The 25,617-nt window shown below is 34.8% G+C and overlaps 1 protein-coding gene across 1 annotated transcript in view; it reads left to right on the forward strand.

Moving 5' to 3' along the window:
- Positions 1-1,455: 1,455 nt before the first annotated feature.
- Positions 1,456-25,617, forward strand: part of LOC110453818 (lactase-phlorizin hydrolase-like) — a gene marked incomplete at its 3' end in the record, with an annotated part of 105,186 nt that continues 81,024 nt past the window's right edge. The window contains exons 1-13 of the mRNA XM_021502987.1: positions 1,456-1,580; positions 1,793-1,977; positions 2,211-2,540; positions 3,148-3,278; positions 9,729-9,989; positions 11,730-11,913; positions 16,066-16,305; positions 16,490-16,619; positions 16,869-17,053; positions 18,853-19,182; positions 19,702-19,826; positions 21,456-21,713; positions 21,940-22,123. Coding sequence (XP_021358662.1) covers positions 1,471-1,580; positions 1,793-1,977; positions 2,211-2,540; positions 3,148-3,278; positions 9,729-9,989; positions 11,730-11,913; positions 16,066-16,305; positions 16,490-16,619; positions 16,869-17,053; positions 18,853-19,182; positions 19,702-19,826; positions 21,456-21,713; positions 21,940-22,123 — 2,653 coding nt within the window. The remainder of the gene's footprint in view (positions 1,581-1,792; positions 1,978-2,210; positions 2,541-3,147; positions 3,279-9,728; positions 9,990-11,729; positions 11,914-16,065; positions 16,306-16,489; positions 16,620-16,868; positions 17,054-18,852; positions 19,183-19,701; positions 19,827-21,455; positions 21,714-21,939; positions 22,124-25,617) is intronic.

Below are 25,617 nucleotides of genomic sequence, written 5' to 3' on the forward strand. Positions count from 1 at the left end.
ATTACAGGAAAGACAGTGTCACATACTATAATGTATAGATACAGGAAAGACATTGTTACATACTGTAATGTATAGATACAGGAAGGACAGTGTTACATGCTGTCAGGTATCGATACAGGAAGTACATTGTTACATACTGTAAGGTATAGATACAGGAAAGATAGTGTTACATACTATAAGGTTTGGATATATGAAGGACAGGGTTACATACTGTCCTTCCTGTATCGCTACCTTACAGTATGTAATACTGTCCTTTCTGTATCGATACCTTAGAGTATGTAACAATGTCCTTCCTGTATCGATCCCTTACAGTATGTAACACTGACCTTTCTGTATCGATACAGTGTTACATACTATAACGTATAGATACAAGAAGGACAGCGTTACATACTATAATGTATAACTACAGGAAAGACAGTGTAACATACTATAATGTATAACTACAGGAAAGACAGTGTTACATACTAATCTATACATTATAGTCTGTAACACTGTCTATCCTGTATCTATACATTATAGGATGTAACTCTGTCTATCCTGTATCTATACATTACAGTATTTAACAATGTCTTTCCTGTACCTATACATTATAGTATGTGACACTGTCCTTCCTGTATTGATACCTTACAGTATGTGACACTGTCCTTCCTGTATTGATACCTTACAGTATGTAATACTGTCCTTTCTGTATCGATACAGTGTTACATACTATAATGTATAACTACAGGAAAGACAGTGTAACATACTATAATGTATAGGTACAGGAAAGACATTGTTAAATACTGTAATGTATAGATGCAGGAAGGACAGTGTTACATACTGTAAGGTATCGATACAGGAAGGACATTGTTACATACTGTAAGGTATCGATACAGAAAGGACAGTGTTACATACTGTAAGGTATCGATACAGGAAGGACAGTGTTACATACTGTAATGTATAGATACAGGAAGGACAGTGTTACATACTGTAAGGTATCGATACAGGAAGGACAGTGTTACATACTATAATGTATCGATACAGGAAGGACAGTGTTACATACTNACATACTGTAATGTATAGATACAGGAAGGACAGTGTTACATACTGTAAGGTATCGATACAGGAAGGACAGTGTCACATACTATAAGAGTACCTAGTTAACCGGTAATGATAGTCTTTTCGCTATGATCCGAGAGCACTAGATTAGGATAAAGGCTATGATGTATGTTCTATCACTCTGTTTGTAGATCGCTTTACATCATGATCAAGGTACTTGCCAATTGTCGTCGTTATATGGAAATATGAGTACACTAATAGTAGCAAGTTTACAATATTTACTGTAAATATTGAAATCTTCTTCGGTACTTTCTTACGTGGTTTGAAGACATTTAGTAAACTGGTACAAACTTGGGTGAATTTCCAAACCTTCTACATGTTTTTATTACAAAGTTGCTACACAACCTTTTAGGATCCTTCGATTTCTTCGCCATGAACATGTACCGCTCGGCCCTGGTGACGGATGCCAGTCCGGCCGAGCTAACGACCAGATTTGAAAAAGATGCTGGCTGTGTTCTCAGTGTCGATCCTTCCTGGAAAGAGTATGTATCTTCTTCTTATTTAGATACTTCAAACTTTTAAGAAACATAGCTTTGATAGCATTTTTTAATTCTTCTTTCTTTTTATGACAAAATGTTTAAACTCGTTCGTAAAATATCTTTTCATAAATAAGTATGTTTAATCTTTTTGGCCAGAGGCAGGTCCTTATGCTCTTCAATCTTTTATGTCGATTTACTGTATTAACCTCTTATAGAACATGTGGTGGAAGAATGTATACGACACCACTAGGCATGCGCAAGATGCTTAACTGGATACGCCGTCAATACGGTGATGTACCTATCTTGATAACGGAGAACGGAGCGTGCGACCAAACTGATGGGATAGAAGACCAGGATCGGATAGACTTCATGCGGGATTACACCAACGAGGTGCTCAAAGGTGATGCTCGTATTCTGTTATAGATCAAATCAAATTGAGTATCCCAGGATTAAAGTTATATGTTTACTGTTCAAAAAGTGTTCCACCCTTTGAGTTACATTGTGTATTTTTTTCCGTTTTTCCTTTTTTTCATAGGAACTCATTTCTGTGTAAACTTCATAATTCCTCACTTCATCTTTTTATCAGAAAAACTGAAAAAAATAAAAGCTGAATGATTCTATATTGTATTGAAGCTATTCATCTGGATAAGATCAACGTAACGGGCTACCTTGTATGGAGCATCATGGACACCTATGACATCACGTTTGGGTATGCTAATAAATACGGATTGTATCACATCAACTTCAGCGACCCTAACCTGACCAGGGTTCCCAAACACTCTGCCTCCTTCTATCGACAGTTAGTCTCGGAGAGCGCATTTCAACATGGCTATCCTGGGATTGGAGGAAGAGGCGTCGCCCCAGAAATGGAGAATGAGTTCCTGTATGATGTTTTCCCCGAGGATTTTGTATGGAGTTCAGCGACAGCAGCCTATCAGGTGGAGGGGGGCTGGAATGAGGATGGTGAGTCCAAACGGAAAAAATTGCAGAAGATTTTGAAACTATTAAAATGCAATTGTTTTCTTTCGTTTTTAACTAACGTCAACTCAGGATTAGGATTTTAGGGTTTATACGACAATGTATACATGTGATTTATAAAGAAAACATAACATGAGTCGGTATTTTTATGGAGATGAAGAAGAAAGCACATTGTACTTGCTGTGATTCTGTATTTTGTTTAAGACTATATGCCATATTACGGTGCTTATAACCTCTTTTCTCACTTTAAAGCTGTACAATATTTTTGAACTTCAAATGACGTGAAAGTAAATCAGTCCGTACAACAGGAAATTTCTTATTAATTCTTCAAATTATGATTCATGTCCCTGAGCAAGAGGGTGAGTATGGCAAATTGTAAATTGGCCAATTTCGTTTTCATAGTTATGACACACTTTTTGGTAAAACACTGAAAAATGAATTATTGTTTTGGCGAATTGATCTTGAATATAAGAAGTGGAGTATGTGCATAACGATAATATAACGACAGATTGATAGTAAAAGTATACACTAAATATTCTTTTCCCCTAGGTAACATCTGTATAGATGTATACAGTTTTAATATTCTCAACAGGGCGTGGTCCTTCTATCTGGGATGTGTGGGCACAGACTCCTGGGAAAATAGCCAACAATGACAACGGTAATGTGGCGTGCGACAGTTACCACAAATACCAAGATGATATACAGTTGCTCAAACAGCTCGGGGTACGTTACATTGTTGGTGATGAACTTAATCTTGACGATTCCTTCCCTCATCACACAATCATATATGCTATCATTGTCAACAACATCATATTTATGAGAACAATTTGGCAGTATATGTGTATAACAGTTGTGGTGCCAGATGAATTGTATTTGATATTTATGACAATGCCTTTATAGTAATATTCAATACAAATAAGATATTTCAGTGTGTATCACGGTAGTGTTTTCTAGGATATCTTGAGGTACATATGTCGAGTAGAAAATTTTAATGTCTACCATATATTGTAATGTATTATTTACTACTGATATGATAATATGTAATTTCTTATATAACACTGATATGATATATTGATATGTATTATATAACACTGATATACTACATTGTTATGTACTATATAACACTGATATGATATATTGTAATGAATTATATAACATTGATATGATATATTGTAATGTATTATATACCACTGATATGGTATATTGTTATGTATTATATCACACTAATATGATATATTGTAATGTATTATATTTTGATATAATATATTGTAATGTGTTATATACTACTGATATGATATATTGTAATGTATTATATACTACTGAGGTGATATATTGTAAAGTATTATATAACACTAATATGATATATTGTAATGTATTATATTCTGATATAATATATTGTAATCTTTTTTATATAACTGATATGGTATATTGTTATGTATTATATAGTACTGATATGATATGTTGTAATGTGTTATATACCACTGATATGATATATTGTAATGTGTTATATAGTACTGATATGATATATTGTAATGTAATATATTACACTGATATGATATATTGTAATGTAATATATAGTACTGATATGATATATATTGAGATGTATTCTATAGTAGTGATATGATATATTGCATTTTATTATATAACACTGATATGATATATTGTAATGTATTATACAGTACGAATATGATATATTGTAATGTATTTTATTCTACTGATATGACATGTTGTAATGCATTAAATACTACTGATATGATATATTGCAATGTATTTTATAACACTGATATGGTATATTGTAATGTAATGTATTATATAACACTGATATGATACATAGTAATTTATTATATTATTCTGATATGATATATTGTAATGTATTATTTAATACCGATATGATATATTGTAATGTATAATATACTACTGATATGATATATTGTTATGCATTATATAACACTGATATGATATGTTGTAATGTATTATATACTACCGATATGATATATTGTAATGTATTTTATTCGACTGATGTGATATATTGTCATTTATTATGTAACACTGATATGATATATTGTTATATATTATATAACACTGATATGATATATTGTAATGTATTATATACTACTGATGTGATATATTGTAATTTATGATGTAACACTGATATGATATATTGTTATATATTATATAACACTGATATGATATATTGTAATGTATTATATAATACTGATATGATATTTTGTAATGTATTATATAACACTGATACGATATATTCTAATGTATTATTTACTACCAATTTGATATATTGTAATTTATTATATATCACTTATATGATAAAATGTAATGTATTATATACTACTGATATGATTTTTTGTAATGTATTATATTCTACTGATGTGATATGTTGTAATGTATTATATAACACTGATATGATATATTGTAATGTATTATATACTGCTAATTTGATATACTGTAATTTACTTTAATTCCAAACTTACTAATAAATACGTTTTTTTTTGTATATGCGATACGACAAAACTGCTCTTACCCATATCAGCCCTCGCCGTATCACACTTCAAAACCCGTATCAGCCTCCGCCGTATCTCACCCCAAAACCCGTATCAGCCCGCAAAACCCACATCACACCCCTTTTGGAAAAAAATCGTTTTTCAATATTTCAAAAATCCAAATGCATCATTAGATAGTAGTTTTTATTAGTAAGTATGTAATAAACAGAATAAAACACGCCCTTTTCCATATCACACCAAGTATCAACCCTCGACCAATATCAGCCCTCGGGCCTTCGGCCCTTTGGCTGATATTGCAGTCTCGGGTTAATACTGGGTGTGATATGGAAAAAGGCATGTCTTATTCTCTATATATAACCCTGATATGATATATTATTATGTATTATATTATTCTGATATGATATATTGTAATGTATTATTTGCTTCCGATATGGTATATTGTTATTTATTATATAACACTGATATGATATATTGTACTGTAGTATATACTACTGATATGATATATTGTAATTTATTATATAACCTTGATATGATATATTGTTATTTATTATATTATTCTGATATGATATATTGTAATGTATTATTTAATACCGATATGGTATATTGTAATGTATTATATACTACCGATATGGTATTTTGTAATGTATTATATACTACTGATATGGTATATTGTAATGTATTATATACTACTAATATGGTATATTGTAATGTATTATATAACACTGATATGATAAATTGTAATGTATAATATAACACTGATATGATATATTGTAAAGTATTATATAACACTGATATGATACATTGTAATGCATTACATAACACTGATATGATGTATTGTAATGTATACTATTCTACTGATATGATATATTGTAATGTATTATATTTTACTGATATGATATGTTGTAATGTATTATATACTATTGATACATGTATGATATTTTGTAATGTTTTATATAACACTGATATGACATATTGTTATATATTATATAACACTGATATGATATACTGTAATGTATTATATACTATTGATACATGTATGATATTTTGTAATGTTTTATAGAACACTGATATGACATATTGTTATATATTATATAACACTGATATGATATACTGTAATGTATTATATACTATTGATACATGTATGATATTTTGTAATGTTTTATAGAACACTGATATGACATATTGTTATATATTATATAACACTGATATAATATATTGTAATGTATTATATACTACTGAGATGATATATTGTAATGTGTTATATACTTCTGATGTTATATATTGTAATGTATTATAACTTACTGATATGATATATTGTAATGAATTATAATTTACTGATATGATATATTGTAATTTATTATATAACCTTGATATGATATATTGTTATTTATTATATAACACTGATATGATATATTGTAATGTATTATTTGCTTCCGATATGGTATATTGTTATTTATTATATAACACTGATATGATATATTACAATTTGTTATATACTACTGATATGATATAATGTAATGTGTTATATACTACTGATATGATATATTCTAATGTGTTCTATACTACTGATATGATATATTATAATGGGTTATATACTACTGATATGATATATTGTAATTTATTATATAACACTGATATGATATATTGTAATGAATTATAATTTACTGATATGATATATTGTAATGTATTATTTGCTTCCGATATGGTATATTGTTATTTATTATATAACACTGATATGATATATTATAATTTGTTATATACTACTGATATGATATAATGTAATGTGTTATATACTACTGATATGATATATTATAATGGGTTATATACTACTGATATGATATATTGTAATGTATTATTTGCTTCCGATATGGTATATTGTTATTTATTATATAACACTGATATGATATATTGTAATGAATTATAATTTACTGATATGATATATTGTAATTTATTATATAACACTATAATATATTGTAATGTGTTATATACTACTGATATAATATATTGTAATGTATTATATTTTACTGATATGATATGTTGTAATGTATTATATAACACTGATATGACCCATTGTAATGTATTATATACTATTGATACATGTATGATATTTTGTAATGTTTTATAGAACACTGATATGACATATTGTTATATATTATATAACACTGATATAATATATTGTAATGTATTATATACTACTGATATTATATATTGTAATGTGTTATATACTACTGATATGATATATTATAATGTGTTATATTCTACTGATATGATATATTGTAATTTGTTATATACTACTGATATGATATAATGTAATGTGTTATATACTACTGATATGATATATTCTAATGTGTTCTATACTACTGATATGATATATTATAATGGGTTATATACTACTGATATGATATATTGTAATTTGTTATATACTACTGATATGATATATTGTAATTTATTATATAACACTGATATGATATATTACAATTTGTTATATACTACTGATATGATATATTATAATGGGTTATATACTACTGATATGATATATTGTAATCTGTTATATACTACTGATATGATATATTGTAATCTGTTATATACTACTGATATGATATATTATAATGTGTTATATTCTACTGATATGATATATTGTAATTTGTTATATACTACTGATATGATATAATGTAATGTGTTATATACTACTGATATGATATATTATAATGTGTTATATTCTACTGATATGATATATTGTAATTTGTTATATACTACTGATATGATATATTCTAATGTGTTCTATACTACTGATATGATATATTATAATGGGTTATATACTACTGATATGATATATTGTAATTTATTATATAACCTTGATATGATATATTGTTATTTATTATATAACACTGATATGATATATTGTAATGTATTATAATTTACTGATATGATATATTGTAATGTGTTATATACCACTGATATGATATATTGTAATGTGTTATATACTTCTGATGTTATATATTGTAATGGATTATAATTTACTGATATGATATATTGTAATTTATTATATAACCTTGATATGATATATTGTTATTTATTATATAACACTGATATGATATATTGTAATGTATTATTTGCTTCCGATATGGTATATTGTTATTTATTATATAACACTGATATGATATATTGTAAATTATTATATAACACTGATATGATACATTGTAAAGTATTATATAACACTGATATGATACATTGTAAAGTATTATATAACACTGATATGATATATTATTGTGTGTTATATACTACTGATATGATATATTATAATGTGTTATATTCTACTGATATGATATATTGTAATTTGTTATATACTACTGATATGATATATTATAATGGGTTATATACTACTGATATGATATATTGTAATTTATTATATAACCTTGATATGATATATTGTTATTTATTATATAACACTGATATGATATATTACAATTTGTTATATACTACTGATATGATATATTATAATGGGTTATATACTACTGATATGATATATTGTAATGTATTATAATTTACTGATATGATATATTGTAATGTATTATTTGCTTCCGATATGGTATATTGTTATTTATTATATAACACTGATATGATATATTATAATGTGTTATATTCTACTGATATGATATATTGTAATGTGTTATATACCACTGATATGATATATTGTAATGTGTTATATACCACTGATATGATATATTGTAATGTGTTATATACTTCTGATGTTATATATTGTAATGGATTATAATTTACTGATATGATATATTGTAATGTGTTATATACTACTGATATAATATATTGTAATGTATTATATACTACTGATATGGTATCTTGTATATATTGTAATGTATTATATACTACTGAGATGATATATTGTAATGTGTTATATACTACTGATATGATATATTGTAATCTGTTATATACTACTGATATGATATATTGTAATTTGTTATATACTACTGATATGATATATTGTAATCTGTTATATACTACTGATATGATATATTCTAATGTGTTCTATACTACTGATATGATATATTATAATGTGTTATATACTACCGATGTGATCTATTGTAATGTATTATAATTTACTGATATGATATATTGTAATGTGTTATATACTACTGATATGATATATTGTAATGTATTATATTGTACTGACTTGATATGATGTAATATATAATATACTACTGACAAGATGTTATGTATTATTCACTACTCTCTTAATAATGTTTTGACAATATCATAAATACATTGTTTATATCAGACTTGTTTGAAAGCTATAAAACATAACAGGCTTAATAACGATTTCTTGTTTGCTGCGCTGTACTAGCGAGGTGGGCCGTATCGTCCATTTTCCCTTGATATTCTTTGAGAAAAACGTAGACATTTGTCTTGCTGTGTAATGCTGATATCTGATTAACATAATCAGTACAACTTATGTATGAAGAGACATATTGCCATATTTGAAGAAGAAAAAATTGATGCAGTACAATGCATTGCATACGGACGAAAAGCATGCTGCAGAAAAGGTTGGAAAAGTCGAAAAAGAGAAATGTTGAATGCGAAAATTTTTACAGTTTCAATCAGAGACACGGCCATTTTTTGAATTTTATTTTATCTTCCTCAGGTTTCGCACTACCGCTTCTCTATATCTTGGTCGCGAGTGTTACCGAACGGCACAGTGTCAAGTGCGAACCAAAAGGGTATTGATTATTACAACCGTCTAATCGATGGTCTGATGGCTGAGGGGATCCAGCCCATGATTACACTCTACCACTGGGATCTGCCTCAGGCCCTACAGCGCGAGTACAACGGCTGGCTCAATGAATCCCTTATCGATATTTTCTCAGAATATACCGAATTCTGCTTCAAACACTTTGGAGACCGGGTATGCTGATTACTTACCATATTTTAAAGGTTTTCAAGGAAACATTAGTATATACTCAATTGTAGCGTTTCAGATTCATTTAAAGTGCTTGATTAGATTAAGCAAAACACTATGGGGCGTTCTAAAACAGCAAAAGTGGAAAATACTAAAGTGGAAAAAACACATCCGTTGCCCTTATAATTGAACTTTAGAACTATTGATAAAAGAACCTGAATATTTGTTTACAATACACAACAAATATTTATAGCCATGAAAACTCCATGGCAACTAACATGCACCGGTCAAGTCTGTCCCTCTTTAACCTTTGTTAACAAGCACCGGTCAAGTCTGCCCCCCTTTAACCTTTGTTAACATGCACCGGTCAAGTCTGTCCCTCTTTAACCTTTGTTAACAAGCACCGGTCCAGCATGTATCTCTTTACCTTTTTTTAACAAGCACCGGTCCTGTCTGTCTCTCTTTAGCCTTTGTTAACAAGCACCGGTCCAGCATGTCTCTCTTATATCTTTGTTGACAAGCACCGGTCAAGGCTGTCTCTCTTTAAGCTTTATTAGCAAGCACCGGTCCAGCATGTCCCTCTTTAACCTTTGTTAACATGCACCGGTCAAGTCTGTCCCTCCTTAACCATAGTTAACAATCACCGGTCAAGTCTGTCCCCCTTTAACCTTTGTTAACAAGCACCTGTCCAGCATGTCTCTCTTTAACTTTTGTTAACAAGCACCGGTCAAGTCTGTCCCTCTTTAACCTTTGTTAACAGGCACCGGTCCAGCATGTCTCTCTTTAACCTTTGTTAACAAGCACCGGTCCAGCATGTCTCTCTTCAACCTTTGTTAACAAGCACCGGTCAAGTCTGTCTCTCTTCAACCATTAAAAGAAGGTACCGATCAAGTCGGTCGTTCTTTAACCTTTGTTAACAAGCACCGGTCAAATCTGTCTCTCTTTAAGCTTTGTTAACAAGCACCGGTCAAATCTGTCTCTCTTTAAGCTTTGTTAACAAGCACCGGTAAAATCTGTCTCTCTTTCAGCTTTATTAGCAAGCACCGGTCAAGTCTGTCTCTCTTTTACCTTTGCAAATAAGTACCGGTCAAGTCGGTCATTCTTTAAGCTTTGTTAACAAGCACCGGTCAAATTTGACTCTCTTTAACTTTATTAACAAGCATCGGTCAAATATGTCTCTCTTTAACCTTTGTTAACAAGCACCGGTCAAATCTGTCTCTCTTTAAGCTTAATTAACAAGCACCGGTCACGTATGTCTCTCTTTAACCTTTATTAACAAGCACCAGTCAAGTTTAACTCTCTTTAACCTTTGCAAAGAAGCACTGGTCAATTATGTATCTCTCAACCTTTGCAAACATGCATTGTTCAAGTATGTCTCACTTTAACCTTTGTTAACAAGCACCGGTCAAGTCTGTCTCTATTTTACCTTCACCGGGAATTCTTAATCAAATCATGAAAACAATCGAGCCTTGCTGAGTATTAAACTTTTAACATAAATTAAAGACATGTTTTCTTGTAAAATGAAATTTTTAAAAGACTCATATTTGTCCGCAAAGTGTTTGTTAATTATCCAGATTATTGAAACAAAGACGATTTTTCTTCGAACTTAATGATGAATGCTTATAGTTCCAAAATCATTGATATCGAAGATTCGGCTACTATTCCAATGATCACGTCGTGTTAAATATCAACCTGTTTTACAGTACTCATTGAAAACTTATGTCATACTCTGATACTTGCACTCAGGTAAAGTTTTGGATCACCTTTAACGAACCGTGGATCGTTTCCTGGCTGGGGTACAGTGTAGCCGTGTTTGCCCCGGGGATGTACGGACCTGGAACTAACGCTTATATTGTCAGTCACCACCTGATCCTAGCACACACAAAGTCCTGGCATATCTACAACTCAACCTACCGCCACACACAAAAAGGTAACACACAAAAGGTCCTGGTATATCCACAACTCAACCTACCGCCACACACAGAAAGGTAACCCACACAAGGTCCTGGTATATCTACAACTCAACCTACCGCCCCCCACAGTAAGGTAACACACACAAGGTCCTGGTATATCTACAATTCAACCACGGCCACACACAGAAAGGTAACACACACAAGGACCTGTTATATCTACAACTCAACCTACCGCCACACACAGAAAGGTAACACTCAACCTACCGCCACACACAGAAAGGTAACACACACAAGGTCCTGTTATATCTACAACTCAACCTACCGCCACACACTGAAAGGTAACACACACGAAGTCCTGGTATATCTACAACTCAAACTATTGCCACACACAGAAAGGTAACACACACAAGGTCGTGGCATATCTACAACTCAACCTACCGCCATACACAGAAAGGTAACACACAAAAGGTCCTGGTATATCTACAACTCAACCTACCGCCACACACAGAAAGGTAACACCCACAAGGTCCTGGTATATTTACAACTCAACCTACCGCCATACACAGAAAGGTAACACACAAAAGGTCCTGGTATATCTACAACTCAACCTACCGCCACACACAGAAAGATAACACACAAAAGGTCCTGGTATATCTACAACTCAACCTACCGCCACACACAGAAAGGTAACACACACAAGGTCCTGGTATATCTACAACTCAACCTACCGCCACACACAGAAAGGTAACACACACAAGGTCCTGGTATATCTACAACTCAACCTACCGCCACACACAGAAAGGTAACACACACAAGGTCCTGGTATATCTACAACTCAACCTACCGCCACACACAGAAAGGTAACACACACAAGGTCCTGGTATATCTACAACTCAACCTACCGCCACACACAGAAAGGTAACACACACAAGGTCCTGGTATATTTACAACTCAACCTACCGCCACACACAGAAAGGTAACACACACAAGGTCCTGGTATATCTACAACTCAACCTACCGCCACACACAGAAAGGTAACACACACAAGGTCCTGGTATATCTACAACTCAACCTACCGCCACACACAGAAAGGTAACACACACAAGGTCCTGGTATATCTACAACTCAACCTACCGCCACACACAGAAAGGTAACACACACAAGGTCCTGGTATATCTACAACTCAACCTACCGCCACACACAGAAAGGTAACACACACAAGGTCCTGGTATATTTACAACTCAACCTACCGCCACACACAGAAAGGTAACACACACAAGGTCCTGGTATATCTACAACTCAACCTACCGCCACACACAGAAAGGTAACACACAAAAGGTCCTGGTATATCTACAACTCAACCTACCGCCACACACAGAAAGGTAACACACAAAAGGTCCTGGCATATCTACAACTCAATATACCGCCACACACAGAAAGGTCACACACACAAGGTCCTGGTATATTTACAACTCAACCTACCGCCACACACATAAAGGTAACACACATAGGGTCCTGGTATATTTACAACTCAACCTACCGCCACACACATAAAGGTAACACACATAGGGTCCCGGTATATTTACAACTCAACCTCCCGCCACACACAGAAAGGTAACACCCAAAAGGTCCTGTTATATCTACAACTCAACCAACCAACACACACAGAAAGTTAACACACACGAGGTCCTTGCATATCTACAACTCAGCCTACCGCCACACACAGAAAAGTAACACACAAAAGTTCCTGGCATATCTACAACTAAACCTACCAACACACACAGAAAGTTAACACACACGAGGTCCTTGCATATCTACAACTCAACCTACCAGGTCTTGTCATATCTACAACTCAACCTACCGCCACACACAGAAAGGTAACACACAAAAGTTCCTGGTATATCTACAACTCAACCTACCTCCATACACAGAAAGGTAACACACACCAGGTCTTGGCATATCTACAACTCAACCTACCAACACACACAGAAAGGTAACACACACAAGGTCCTTGCATATCTACAACTCAACCTACCGCCACACACAGAAAGGTAACACACAAAAGGTCCTGTTATATCTACAACTCAACCAACCAACACACACAGAAAGTTAACACACACGAGGTCCTGGTATATCTACAACTCAACCTACCGCCACGCACAGAAAGGTAACACCTATTATCACCAGCTACACAGAAGGTTCTGGTATATCTACAACTCAACCCACCGCCACACACAGAAAGGTACACACAAAAGGTCCTGTTATATCTACAGCTCAACCAACCAACACACACAGAAAGTTAACCCACACGAGGTCCTGGTATATCTACAACTCAGCCTACCGCCATACACAGAAAGGTAACACACACGATGTCCTGATATATCTATAACTCAACATACCGCCACACACAGAAAGGTCACACACACAAGGTCCTGGTATATCTACAACCCAGCCTACCGCCACACACAGAAAGATAACACACACAAGGTCCTGTTATATCTACAACTCAACCTACCCCCACACACAGAAAGGTAACACACACAAGGGCCTGGTATATCTACAACTCAAACTACCGCCACACACAGAAAGGAAACACACACAAGGACCTGGTATATCTACAACTCAAACTACCGCCACACACAGAAAGGGAACACACACGAGGTCCTGGTATATTTTCAACTCAACCTACCGCCACACAGAGAAAGGTAACACACAAAAGGTCCTGTTATATCTACAACTCACCCTACCGCCACACACAGAAAGGGAACACACACGAGGTCCTGGTATATTTTCAACTCAACCTACCGCCACACCCAGAAAGGTAACACACAAAAGGACCTGGTATATCTACAACTCAACCCACCGCCACACACAGAAAGGTAACCCCCACGAGGTCCTGGCATATCTACAGCTCAACCTACCGCCACACACAGAGAGGTAACACACACGAGGTCCTTGCATATCTACAACTCAGCCTACCGCCACACACAGAAAGGGAACACACACGAGGTCCTGGTATATTTTCAACTCAACCTACCGCCACACCCAGAAAGGTAACACACAAAAGGGCCTGGTATATCTACAACTCAAACTACCGCCACACACAGAAAGGGAACACACACGAGGTCCTGGTATATCTACAACTCAGCCTACCGCCACACACAGAAAGATAACACACACAAGGTCCTGTTATATTTACAACTCAACCTACAGCCACACACAGAAAGATAACACACACAAGGTCCTGTTATATCTACAACTCAACCTACCGCCACACACAGAAAGGTAACACCTATTATCACCAGCTATCGGGTTAAACTGCACACGTAGTTGATTTAATGCTGATTTGATTTTGCGACTTGGTATTAATATTATCTATGTTTGTTAATTTATTAGTCGAAAATCATTTTTATCTTAAATGTTGAAGAGTCTTGTTTCTGGTCTTCCCCGATACAAACGGCACTAGTGAAACGAAAATACCAGAAGGAATCGAATTTACAAGGAGAAGGCAACAGAGGCACGGGAAGTGATGAACATCAGAAAAGCAGAGTGTTTTGAATAGTGGACAGTGTTACTAGTGCCGTCTGTGTCGGAGAAGATCACTTCCACGATATCAAATTAAATATCTTCAAGCTATGACACACACACACCCCTCTCTCTCTCTCTCTCTCTCTCTCTCTCTCTCTCTCTCTCTCTCTCTCTCTCTCTCTCTCTCTCTCTCTCTCTCTCTCTCTCTCTCTCTCTCTCTCTCTCTCTCTCTCTCTCTCTCTCTCTCTCTCTCTCTCTCTCTCTCTCTCTCTCTCTCTCTCTCTCTCTCTCTCTCTCTCTCTCTCTCTCTCTCTCTCTCTCTCTCTCTCTCTCTCTCTCTCTCTCTCTCTCTCTCTCTTTCTGTTAGTAACACTAAACTTAATTGAACATATTAATTAATTGAAAAATTGCCATCTTGTATATATATATATTGTTATAGGGAAAGGGCTTTACATAAGTTGGACAACTTGTGCCCAATCCCTTTTGTATATTAGATGCAAATAAAAATATGTTTACATCAAGCACGATGAAGCCGTATTCAACCATTAAAGTAGACAAATGCTTGTTTTGGAAATAACGCTAGAATATGTGGCCTGATTGAAAAATACGACTGTTGAAAATGAGATAAATTTTGGTTACAGGTCAAGTGGGTATAACGCTAAACGCTGGGTGGTCGGAGCCCGAAAATCCCTATAATCCCTCCCACCTGGAGGCAGCAGAGAGGGCAACCCAGTTCGACTTTGGGTGGTTTGCCAATCCTCTTGTCCATGGCGACTATCCGGATGTCATGAAGTGGCAAGTGGGTAATAAGAGTGCACTCCAGGGATTCAACCAGTCCCGACTTCCAGAATTTACAGAGACAGAAAAAAAGATACTTAAAGGTTAGAGAGAATTAATCATTTTAGGCCAAATCATTTCTGAAGCAAGGTAATTCCTGCAGAAATGGCATAGTATCCTGTATTAACTCGGTTGATAGCTCTTTTAGCCATCGAGATGTCGCTAGATAAACATTTTAGAAATGTATTGAAATCCATATTAACACAATGAACAAACCTCATTTTTCAGGTTCGACAGATTTTCTCGGTCTCAACCTGTACACATCTGGTCTGGTACATCCAGTTGATCGAGACATTGATGATATAAGTTATGACGCCGACAAAGACACCGGGGGCTCTATAGACCCAAAATGGCTAGGGTATGAACATATCTTTATTTAATTGCAAAATTGGGTAATTTGATAAGCGGAACCGCAGAATTAATTTTGCCCCATTCCTAAAAAAATGTGGATAGTGTACTACAAAATGTTATATAAAACATAATTTGCTCTTTTGAAGTCAGAAATCATTATAGTTTACAGATTTCTTTTGTAATAGTTATAGCATAGGGCGGCATTATTATATTCCATCTAAAAACTGTGAAATACACCCAAACACTCTTTTTGAAGGTCAGGGTCCAATTGGCTATGGGTGACTCCATTTGGTCTGCGGAAAATGTTGAACTGGATCAAAAACCATTATGGCGATCTACCTGTGTATGTGACGGAGAACGGTGTGTCGGACAGGAACGGGTCGCTGTCGGACGTACACAGAATCAACTACTATAGATCATACATTAACGAGGTGCTCAAAGGTAAGTTACAGGCGTTATAACTACACAATAGATTCAAAGTGAGTAAGAATTTCAAAAAAGGGATTTAATGTGCGTCAATAACGTGCAAACATTAGGCTTAAATGTAATTAAACATGATTGTACGTACTTTTTACACGATGGAGCGAAAAAGGAAACTCGAAGTGTCACATCCTGTAGACTCGCAAAGCTACCCAATCCCCGCAGTAGACTTAAATTTGAAATATCGGACCACCATCTCAACGGCTGAAAACAGTGTCACCATCTCATGCAGAACACTTATCCTATCTTATGCGGCGTTCACACAGTGTCGATTATGGCTCCCGTTTAAGATCAGACAGCGCTTCGACACGAAAATTGGTTTTGTGGTTCCTTACTTATTGTGTGTTTCGTTGCAAACCAAGTCTCTTAATTGTGTGAATAATTGTTTGTGTGGTTCATTGGTTAGTTGCATGGTGTCTTACATATTTAGTTCACCATTAGCGTGGTACATTGCTTGCATAATCATAGTTTGTGTTGTTTTTCCTATTTTGTGTAATTCAGCGGTTGTGTAGTTCACATTTCATTGGTTAGTTTTGTGATATTTTAATTGATTGTGGTTTTGCTTAGCTGTAAGGTTACATAGTCACGTGATACCTATTCAGCTATCTCTCTGAAATGTCATGACCTGAACACGACAGCCACAAAGGGACCTAAGACGTTTTGTTACAGCTGAAAATGTATCTAATGCGGCGTTCACACAGTGACGATTATGGCTCCCGTTTGAGATCAGACAGCCCTACGACACGAAAAGCGAAAAAAGCGGATTACTATTCTCAATGATCTGGAATGTCCTATCATTGTCTGAGCGCAGTCGTATACATTTTACGTTCGTACAGAGTCCTACGGATCGGGAATGGTCCGAGAGGTCGGCCAAGCACTCCCGACAGTTAAGTGCGTCCCGTAACATTCGGGAAACTTAGTCGTTTTTGTCTAGTCGGATTACAATCGTGACTATCTCGTGACTGATTCTGCTGTATCGGATCAAAATCGTAACAATATCGTGTGTTGTTTGGACAGTGTCTTGGCGGTGTCCTCTGGATCAGGACGCTGTCGTGATGAACGGGCAAGATTTGGAGACATTTTTCATTGCCGTTTCTTTCCGGTTAAGTGCAGATTGCGTCCAGATCTTGCCGAATGCATCGGTTCACTGTCCGGTCACTATCTGAACTCTGTCGGATCGCGTTCGGGAGAATCGGGACGCTGTCGGGGCAGATTCGGTCGTTTTTTACCATGAGGAAGATACAAATCGGATCAGATTCGGATTGAGAACGAGAGAATCGGGACGAATTCGTCTGGAAACGGCTGAAACGGGACGCTTCCTGAACAATATATGATTGTTGTCGTGATTAAATAAATGTTTTCTCAAATTTGTGAATTTCCCGCCACGATCACAGGATCTTTATCAGACTTTTGACAAATGTTAATCGGGAGTGGTCCTATCGGCAGTACAAATCCTGAATGTGTGACTGAGGCCTAAAGGTAGTAACAGAGACTTGGTCATGGTGGTACCCGGTTTGTTTGCCGATTTTCTCTTATTAAGACGCTGATGCCATTTCAGAAACAAATATCACTTGGATATATTTTATGATAATATTAACATTTTGGTGGTCTTTACAAACCCAGTCCTAATCATCACGTTTCAACGGATATGGGTTTCATACCTTTTTGATGTTCAGAAAATGCATTCGAATTCGAATTGGATGTACATGTAAATGTGTATATGATAAGCGTATTTTACTGAACCTTTTTGTAAATTACAGCCCGGAAACTCGACCAGGTCAACGTGAAGGGATATACAGCCTGGTCGCTGATGGACAACTTTGAGTGGGGCAGCGGGTACGACGAACGATTCGGCCTTCATTTTGTCAACTTCTCTGACCCTGCACGCCCCCGAACCCCAAAGGAGTCGGCAGTGTTCTACTCTCAGGTCATCAAAGACAACGGTTTCCCACGAGGAGCCATGACAGCCCCGGGCGTCATGACAACCATGCCTTACGAAAATGAGTTTCTGTTTGGAGAGTTTCCAAAGGGATTCGCCTGGAGTGCCTCATCTTCTGCTTACCAAGTAGAGGGAGCATGGAATACAGATGGTACGAATGATTTCTAAGTTTTTGTTTTGTTTGTTTGGGTTACATTCCCGTGCAACAGCCAAAGTCATATGGAGACGGGTGCCAATGGAGGCAATGCCGGAAACATTGAGTAGGGTAGTGAGAAAAGAACACGAAATCCAGAGGTGACAAAGTGACAGTACCCTCCATTCTCAGATATTTCAGTCAGGAAACCCAAAATAGAAACACAATCTAAAATATAACTTTTTTTTTCATATGGTTCCAGGGTAAAACTCGCATAACTAGTAATTATTGGTTTCGCAAATCTTCATGTTATTCTTTTTCTGTAAGGAAAACAACAAGACTTTTGTCGATGTTATTTATTTCTGTCTCCATCCATATCAACACTTATATCAATTTCAAGTTAAAAAAAACCCGAACTGGATTTTATAAAGACGAGTTAAATTTCCCTACTGGACTGTCATTTGAAATATTCTATGGATATAAGTAAAACCAGTATACATATATAACTCTTATCTGAAATATCTCTATTGACATTAGGAAAAGGTGAGAGTATTTGGGATTGGTATTACCACGAGAGTACCGCTGTACTAGACAATGGTGATAGTGCGTGTGACAGCTACCATCACTACACGGAAGACGTCCATATGGTTAAACAACTCGGAGTGAGTACTGTGTTATCTTCTAAAACAAGCATTGACATCTGCGAGAAGCCACAAATCTTCTCCTTCCTATCCGTGATTACATGTATTGTTTCCTCCCAATATTCTATGAAGGCTTATTTTAAACAAGCAATATTAAAATCAAAATTGTTGGGCATTTGTAGAAATAATTTGCAAAAAGAAAGATAACGTACCTAGCTGCCTATATACCCTGCTTGTTTCATACGAATATATTTAAACTCCTACTCAAGTTGAACTCAATGCAACTATCACATTTAACTTGTTTCATTTGCCGATGAATTGGACCAGATTAGCATTGCCTGTGCGTATGAGTTTGCGAATGGATGTAACTTATTTAAACAAAGAAGATACCACTTGATGAGATTTTACATTTCTATTTAAGCTACACAAGAAATTGTTCAAACAACCAAAAACGATCATCCAGCAAATTATTATCAGCTTTCGGTTACTAGCGATAGTGACAAGTCAAGTACTGCGCTAAAAACTATCCCTTTAGCTACCAATTCTGCTTCAAATCGAAAACAACCGTAGATCCATGTGGATCACATATGAAATGCAGTCGAACAGCCAACTGCCATATCGAATTGTTTCGTCCTTTAAAGACACCTCTGATTTCCTGTCTAATTCGACATTCGATTACTGCAGCTTCACATTCCAAAAGATGTGGAACCTCGAAACTTAGCAGCTCTTCACTTCGAGCTAGTAAAAAGATGGCTGCCGTAGACTCGCAGCTGAGCCTGCGCACCGTGTCTATACATTATTCTTCCGCGATATACGCGTCAGAATTTTTTATATCCGATGAATTCATCAACAAAAATTAAAAAGGACATTTAAAATGTGGTTTTGTGTTTTGTTTCTACATGATTTGGCTGTATTGAACTATCAACGTTTTTATTCAATTTTCTCTCAAGAACATTTTTTTTTTTTTTTTAAATATGAAGTCTTAAGGTCATAGGAGTGTATTGCTAAACGGAAATAGGAAGTACATCCCTAGTTGAAAATCCAATGTAGGGAGACAGTATCACAGTTTCCGCATAATCTAATGTTTAATATTGAAGTGATGAATATTGTATGCTTATTATTGACAGAATAGTGTGTTCTTTCAATATTAAAGTATTGCAAAGCAATCCAGGCATTAATTCAGTTGTTTTTTAATCAATGAGTCACATGTGTCCATTTTTCTGTACTTCAGGAAACCGGCTACCTATTTCACTACTGTGAAGTTTTTCAAGAACGATAACTCTTGCATGCAATTACTATGTGTTATATGGGTTTATTATAAAATGTCAATTTTTAATCGTTTATAGATAATTAATTTTACACAATTTCAGCATATATGAAATTGATACACATTAATGCAATACTTATCTATATTAGTATCATTTTTAATGACATTATTTTGCAAAAATTGTATGTTTCAATATTTTTTTCAAAATTCACTCCTTTTTACATAAATTTCCATTTAAAATCCTTAAATTCTGACAACCTATATTTTTTTTGTGGCAGAAAATTGTTTTCACTTCAGAGCAATATAACTATAAAATTTGAATAAATTCCACTGAGAAATAGCGACACAATCCTATTACCTTAAAATACAAATTGTCAATTCAGATGTCGCACTACAAATTCACGCTTTCTTGGTCCCGGATCCTCCCCAATGGTACAAAGGGTGAGATAAACCCGTTGGGTGTGGCGTACTACCATGACCTGATAGACGCCCTCCTGGTGGCGGGGATCAAACCTGTCGTTACACTCTTCCACCTCGACTTCCCACAACCTCTTCAGGACAACGGTGGGTGGCTAAATAAATCCACAGTCGGCTACTTTGTAGATTATGCCAGGATCTGCTTTCAGGAATACGGAGACAAGGTATATTGAGTGATTGGTGTCGTGAAAATATAGCTACAACAGCAATTTAAATTTGATAACAATACAGCTCATTTATGGTATATCATCAATTTATGCGATAGTCTGACGCTATTTTTGCATACTGATTAGTTTCCTGATAAAGAACTCTGATTCCATTTTATAGAAAAAAGGGCGAAATGAACTAATTTGATGTAGTTTTGTGAAATCCTATACGCATTGAATACAGGTGAAGCTGTGGTACACGATAGACGACCCGCACACGTTTGCTGTGTCAGGATATGGTAACGCCACGTCACCACCCCGAGTGTCAGGGATCGGTACAAAGGTTTACAAGGTCGTCCACAACCTCATAATGGCGCATGCCCGCGCCTATAAAGTGTATGATAAGGAGTTCCGGCCCTCTCAGAACGGTCAGTGTTAACTTACGTTTAACAGTCCATATTTCGAGTTATCAAATAGGAAAATCACGCTCATTTTTGCGATTTTTAAATGAACAGTACAAAACATAACGTCCTATATCTTTGTACTTAATTTTGGCCATACTGAAAACCTGAATAAACACTTGCGATGTCAAAATCGTTCAAACAAACACCAAGTATAAGACATGTCTAAGTTCAAACCCATAATAAGAATGGCCTATCGGACAATGAATGAATTTACGATAAACTAGGCACTAAACTGTGAGATAAAGGAGACATTAGAGGCATACAAAAACAGTTTTCCTGTTCATCGAGCTTTTGTCGAGCTATAGTTAAGTGAATCTCATATGCGTTTTTAGGTTCGAAATTTAATCACCATATCAATTGTCTTCAATTGTCATACTGTCATGATTGTATGTGTGTTAACTTCAATCTTAAGTCACACTGTCATGATTGTACATGTGTTGTCTTCAATCTTAAGTCACACTGTCATGATTGTATTTCTATNTTCTTAGAAACACTGTCATGATTGTATTTCTATTGTCTTCAATCTTAGAAACACTGTCATGATTGTATGTGTTGTCTTCAATCTTAAGTCACACTGTCATGATTGTATGTGTGTTGTCTTCAATTTAAAGTCACACAGTCCTGATTATATATGTGTTGTCTTCAATCTTAAGTCACACAGTCCTGATTATATATGTGTTGTCTTCATTCTTAAGTCACACTGTCATGATTGTATATGTATTGTCCTCAATCTTAAGTGACACTGTCATGATTGTATGTGTGTTGTCTTCAACCTTCAACCTTAAGTCACACTCTCAGGATTGTATATGTGTTGTCCTCAATCTTAAGTCACACTGTCATGATTTTATATGTGTTGTCTTCAACCTTACGTCATACTGTCATGATTGTATGTCTATTGTATTCAATCTTAGAAACACTGTCATGATTGTATGTGTGTTGTCTTCAATCTTAAGTCACACTGTTATGATTGTATGTGTGTTGTCTTTATTCTTAAGTCACATTCTCATGATTGTATGTGTGTTGTCTTCAATCTTAAGTCACACTGTCATGATTGTATGTCTATTGTCTTCAATTTTAGTAATACTGTCATGATTGTATGTCTATTGTCTTCAATCTTAGAAACACTGTCACGGTTGTATGTGTGTTGTCTTCATTCTTAAGTCACACTGTCATGATTGTATGTGTGTTATCCTCAATCTTAAGTCACACTGTCATGATTTTTAGTCTTTTGACTTCGAAATTAATAATACTGTAATTATTGTATGTCTATTGTCTTCAATCTTAGAAACACCGTCATGGTTGTATGTGTGTTGTCTTCATTCTTAAGTCACACGATGTCATGATTGTGTGTGTGTTGTCTTCATTCTTAAGTCACACGATGTCATGATTGTGTGTGTGTTGTCTTCATTCTTAAGTCACACTGTCATGATTGTATGTGTGTTGTCTTCATTCTTAAGTCACACTGTCATGCTTGTATATGTGTTGTCTTCATTCTTAAGTCACACTGTCATGATTTTTAGTCTTTTTTCTTCGATCTTAGTAATACTGTAATGATTGTATTCTATTGTCTTCAATCTTAGAAACACTGTTATGATTGTATGTGTGTTGTCTTCAATCTTAAGTCACCTTGTCAAGATTGTATATGTGTTGTCTTCAATCTGAAGTCACACTGTCATGACTATATGTGTTGTCTTCAATCTGAAGTCACACTGTCAAGACTGTATATGTGCTGTCTTCAATCTAAAGTCTCACAATGTCAAGATTGTATATGTGTTGTCCTCAATCTTAAGTTACACTGTCATGATTATATGTGTTGTCCTCAATCTTAAGTTACACTGTCATGATTATATGTGTTGTCCTCAATCTTAAGTTACACTGTCATGATTATATGTGTTGTCCTCAATCTTAAGTCACACTATCAAGATTGTATATGTATTGTCCTCAATCTTAAGTCACACTCTCATGATTGTCTATGTATTGTCTTCAACCATAAGTCACAGTGTCATGATTATATGTGTTGTCCTCAATCTTAAGTTACACTGTCATGATTATATGTGTTGTCTCAATCTTAAGTCACACTGTCAAGATTTTATGTCTATTGTCTTCAATCATATATACACTGTCATGATTGTATGTGTGCTGTCTTCAATCTTAAGTCACAGTGTCATGATTATATGTGTTGTCTCAATCTTAAGTCACACTGTCAAGATTTTATGTCTATTGTCTTCAATGTTAAGTCACACTGTCATGATTTTATGTCTATTGTCTTCAATCATATATACACTGTCATGATTGTATGTGTGCTGTCTTCAATCTTAAGTCACCTTGTCAAGATTGTATATGTGTTGTCTTCAACCTTAAGTCACACTGTCATGATTGTATATGTATTGTCTTCAACCATAACTCACACTGTCATGATTGTATGTCTATTGTCTTTAATCTTAAGTCTCACTCTCATGATTGTATGTCTATTGTCTTCAATCATAGATACACTGTCATGATTGTATGTGTGTTGTCTTCAATCTTAAGTCACACTGTCATGATTGTATGTGTGCTGTCTTCAATCTTAAGTCACACTGTCAAGATTTTATGTCTATTGTCTTCAATCATAGACACACTGTCATGATTGTATTGTGTTGTCTTCAATCTTAAGTCACACTGTCAAGATTTTATGTCTATTATCTTTAATCTGAAGTCACACTCTCATGATTGTATATGTATTGTCTTCAACCATAAGTCTCACTGTCATGATTGTATGTCTATTGTTTTTGATCTTAAGTCTCACTGTCATGATTGTATGTCTGTTGTTTTTTATCTTAAGTCACACTGTCATGATTTTATGTCTATTGTCTTCAATGTTAAGTCACACAGTGATGATTGTATATGTGTTGTCCTCAATCTTAATTCACACTGTCATGATTGTATGTCTATTGTCTTCAATGTTAAGTCACACTGTCATGATTGTATGTGTGTTGTCTTCATTCTTAAGTCACACTGTCATGATTGTATGTCTATTGTCTTCAATCTTATGTCACACTGTCATGATTGTATGTCTATTGTCTTTAATCTGAAGTCACACTGTCAAGACTGTATATGTGCTGTCTTCAATCTAAAGTCACACAATGTCAAGATTGTATATGTGTTGTCTTCAATCTGAAGTCACACTGTCATGACTATATGTGTTGTCTTCAATCTTAAGTCACCTTGTCAAGATTGTATATGTGTTGTCTTCAATCTTAAGTCACACTGTCCTGATTGTATATGTGTTGTCCTCAATCTTAAGTCACACTGTCATGATTGTATATGTGTTGTCTTCAATCTTAAGTCACACTGTCCTGATTGTATGTCTATTGTCTTCAATCTGAAGTCACACTCTCATGATTGTATATGTATTGTCTTCAACCTTAAGTCACACTGTCATGATTGTATGTGTATTGTCTTTAATCTTATGTCACACT

Source organism: Mizuhopecten yessoensis, unplaced genomic scaffold (genome assembly GCF_002113885.1).
Source record: "Mizuhopecten yessoensis strain PY_sf001 unplaced genomic scaffold, ASM211388v2 scaffold7515, whole genome shotgun sequence".
NCBI lineage: Eukaryota > Metazoa > Mollusca > Bivalvia > Pectinida > Pectinidae > Mizuhopecten > Mizuhopecten yessoensis.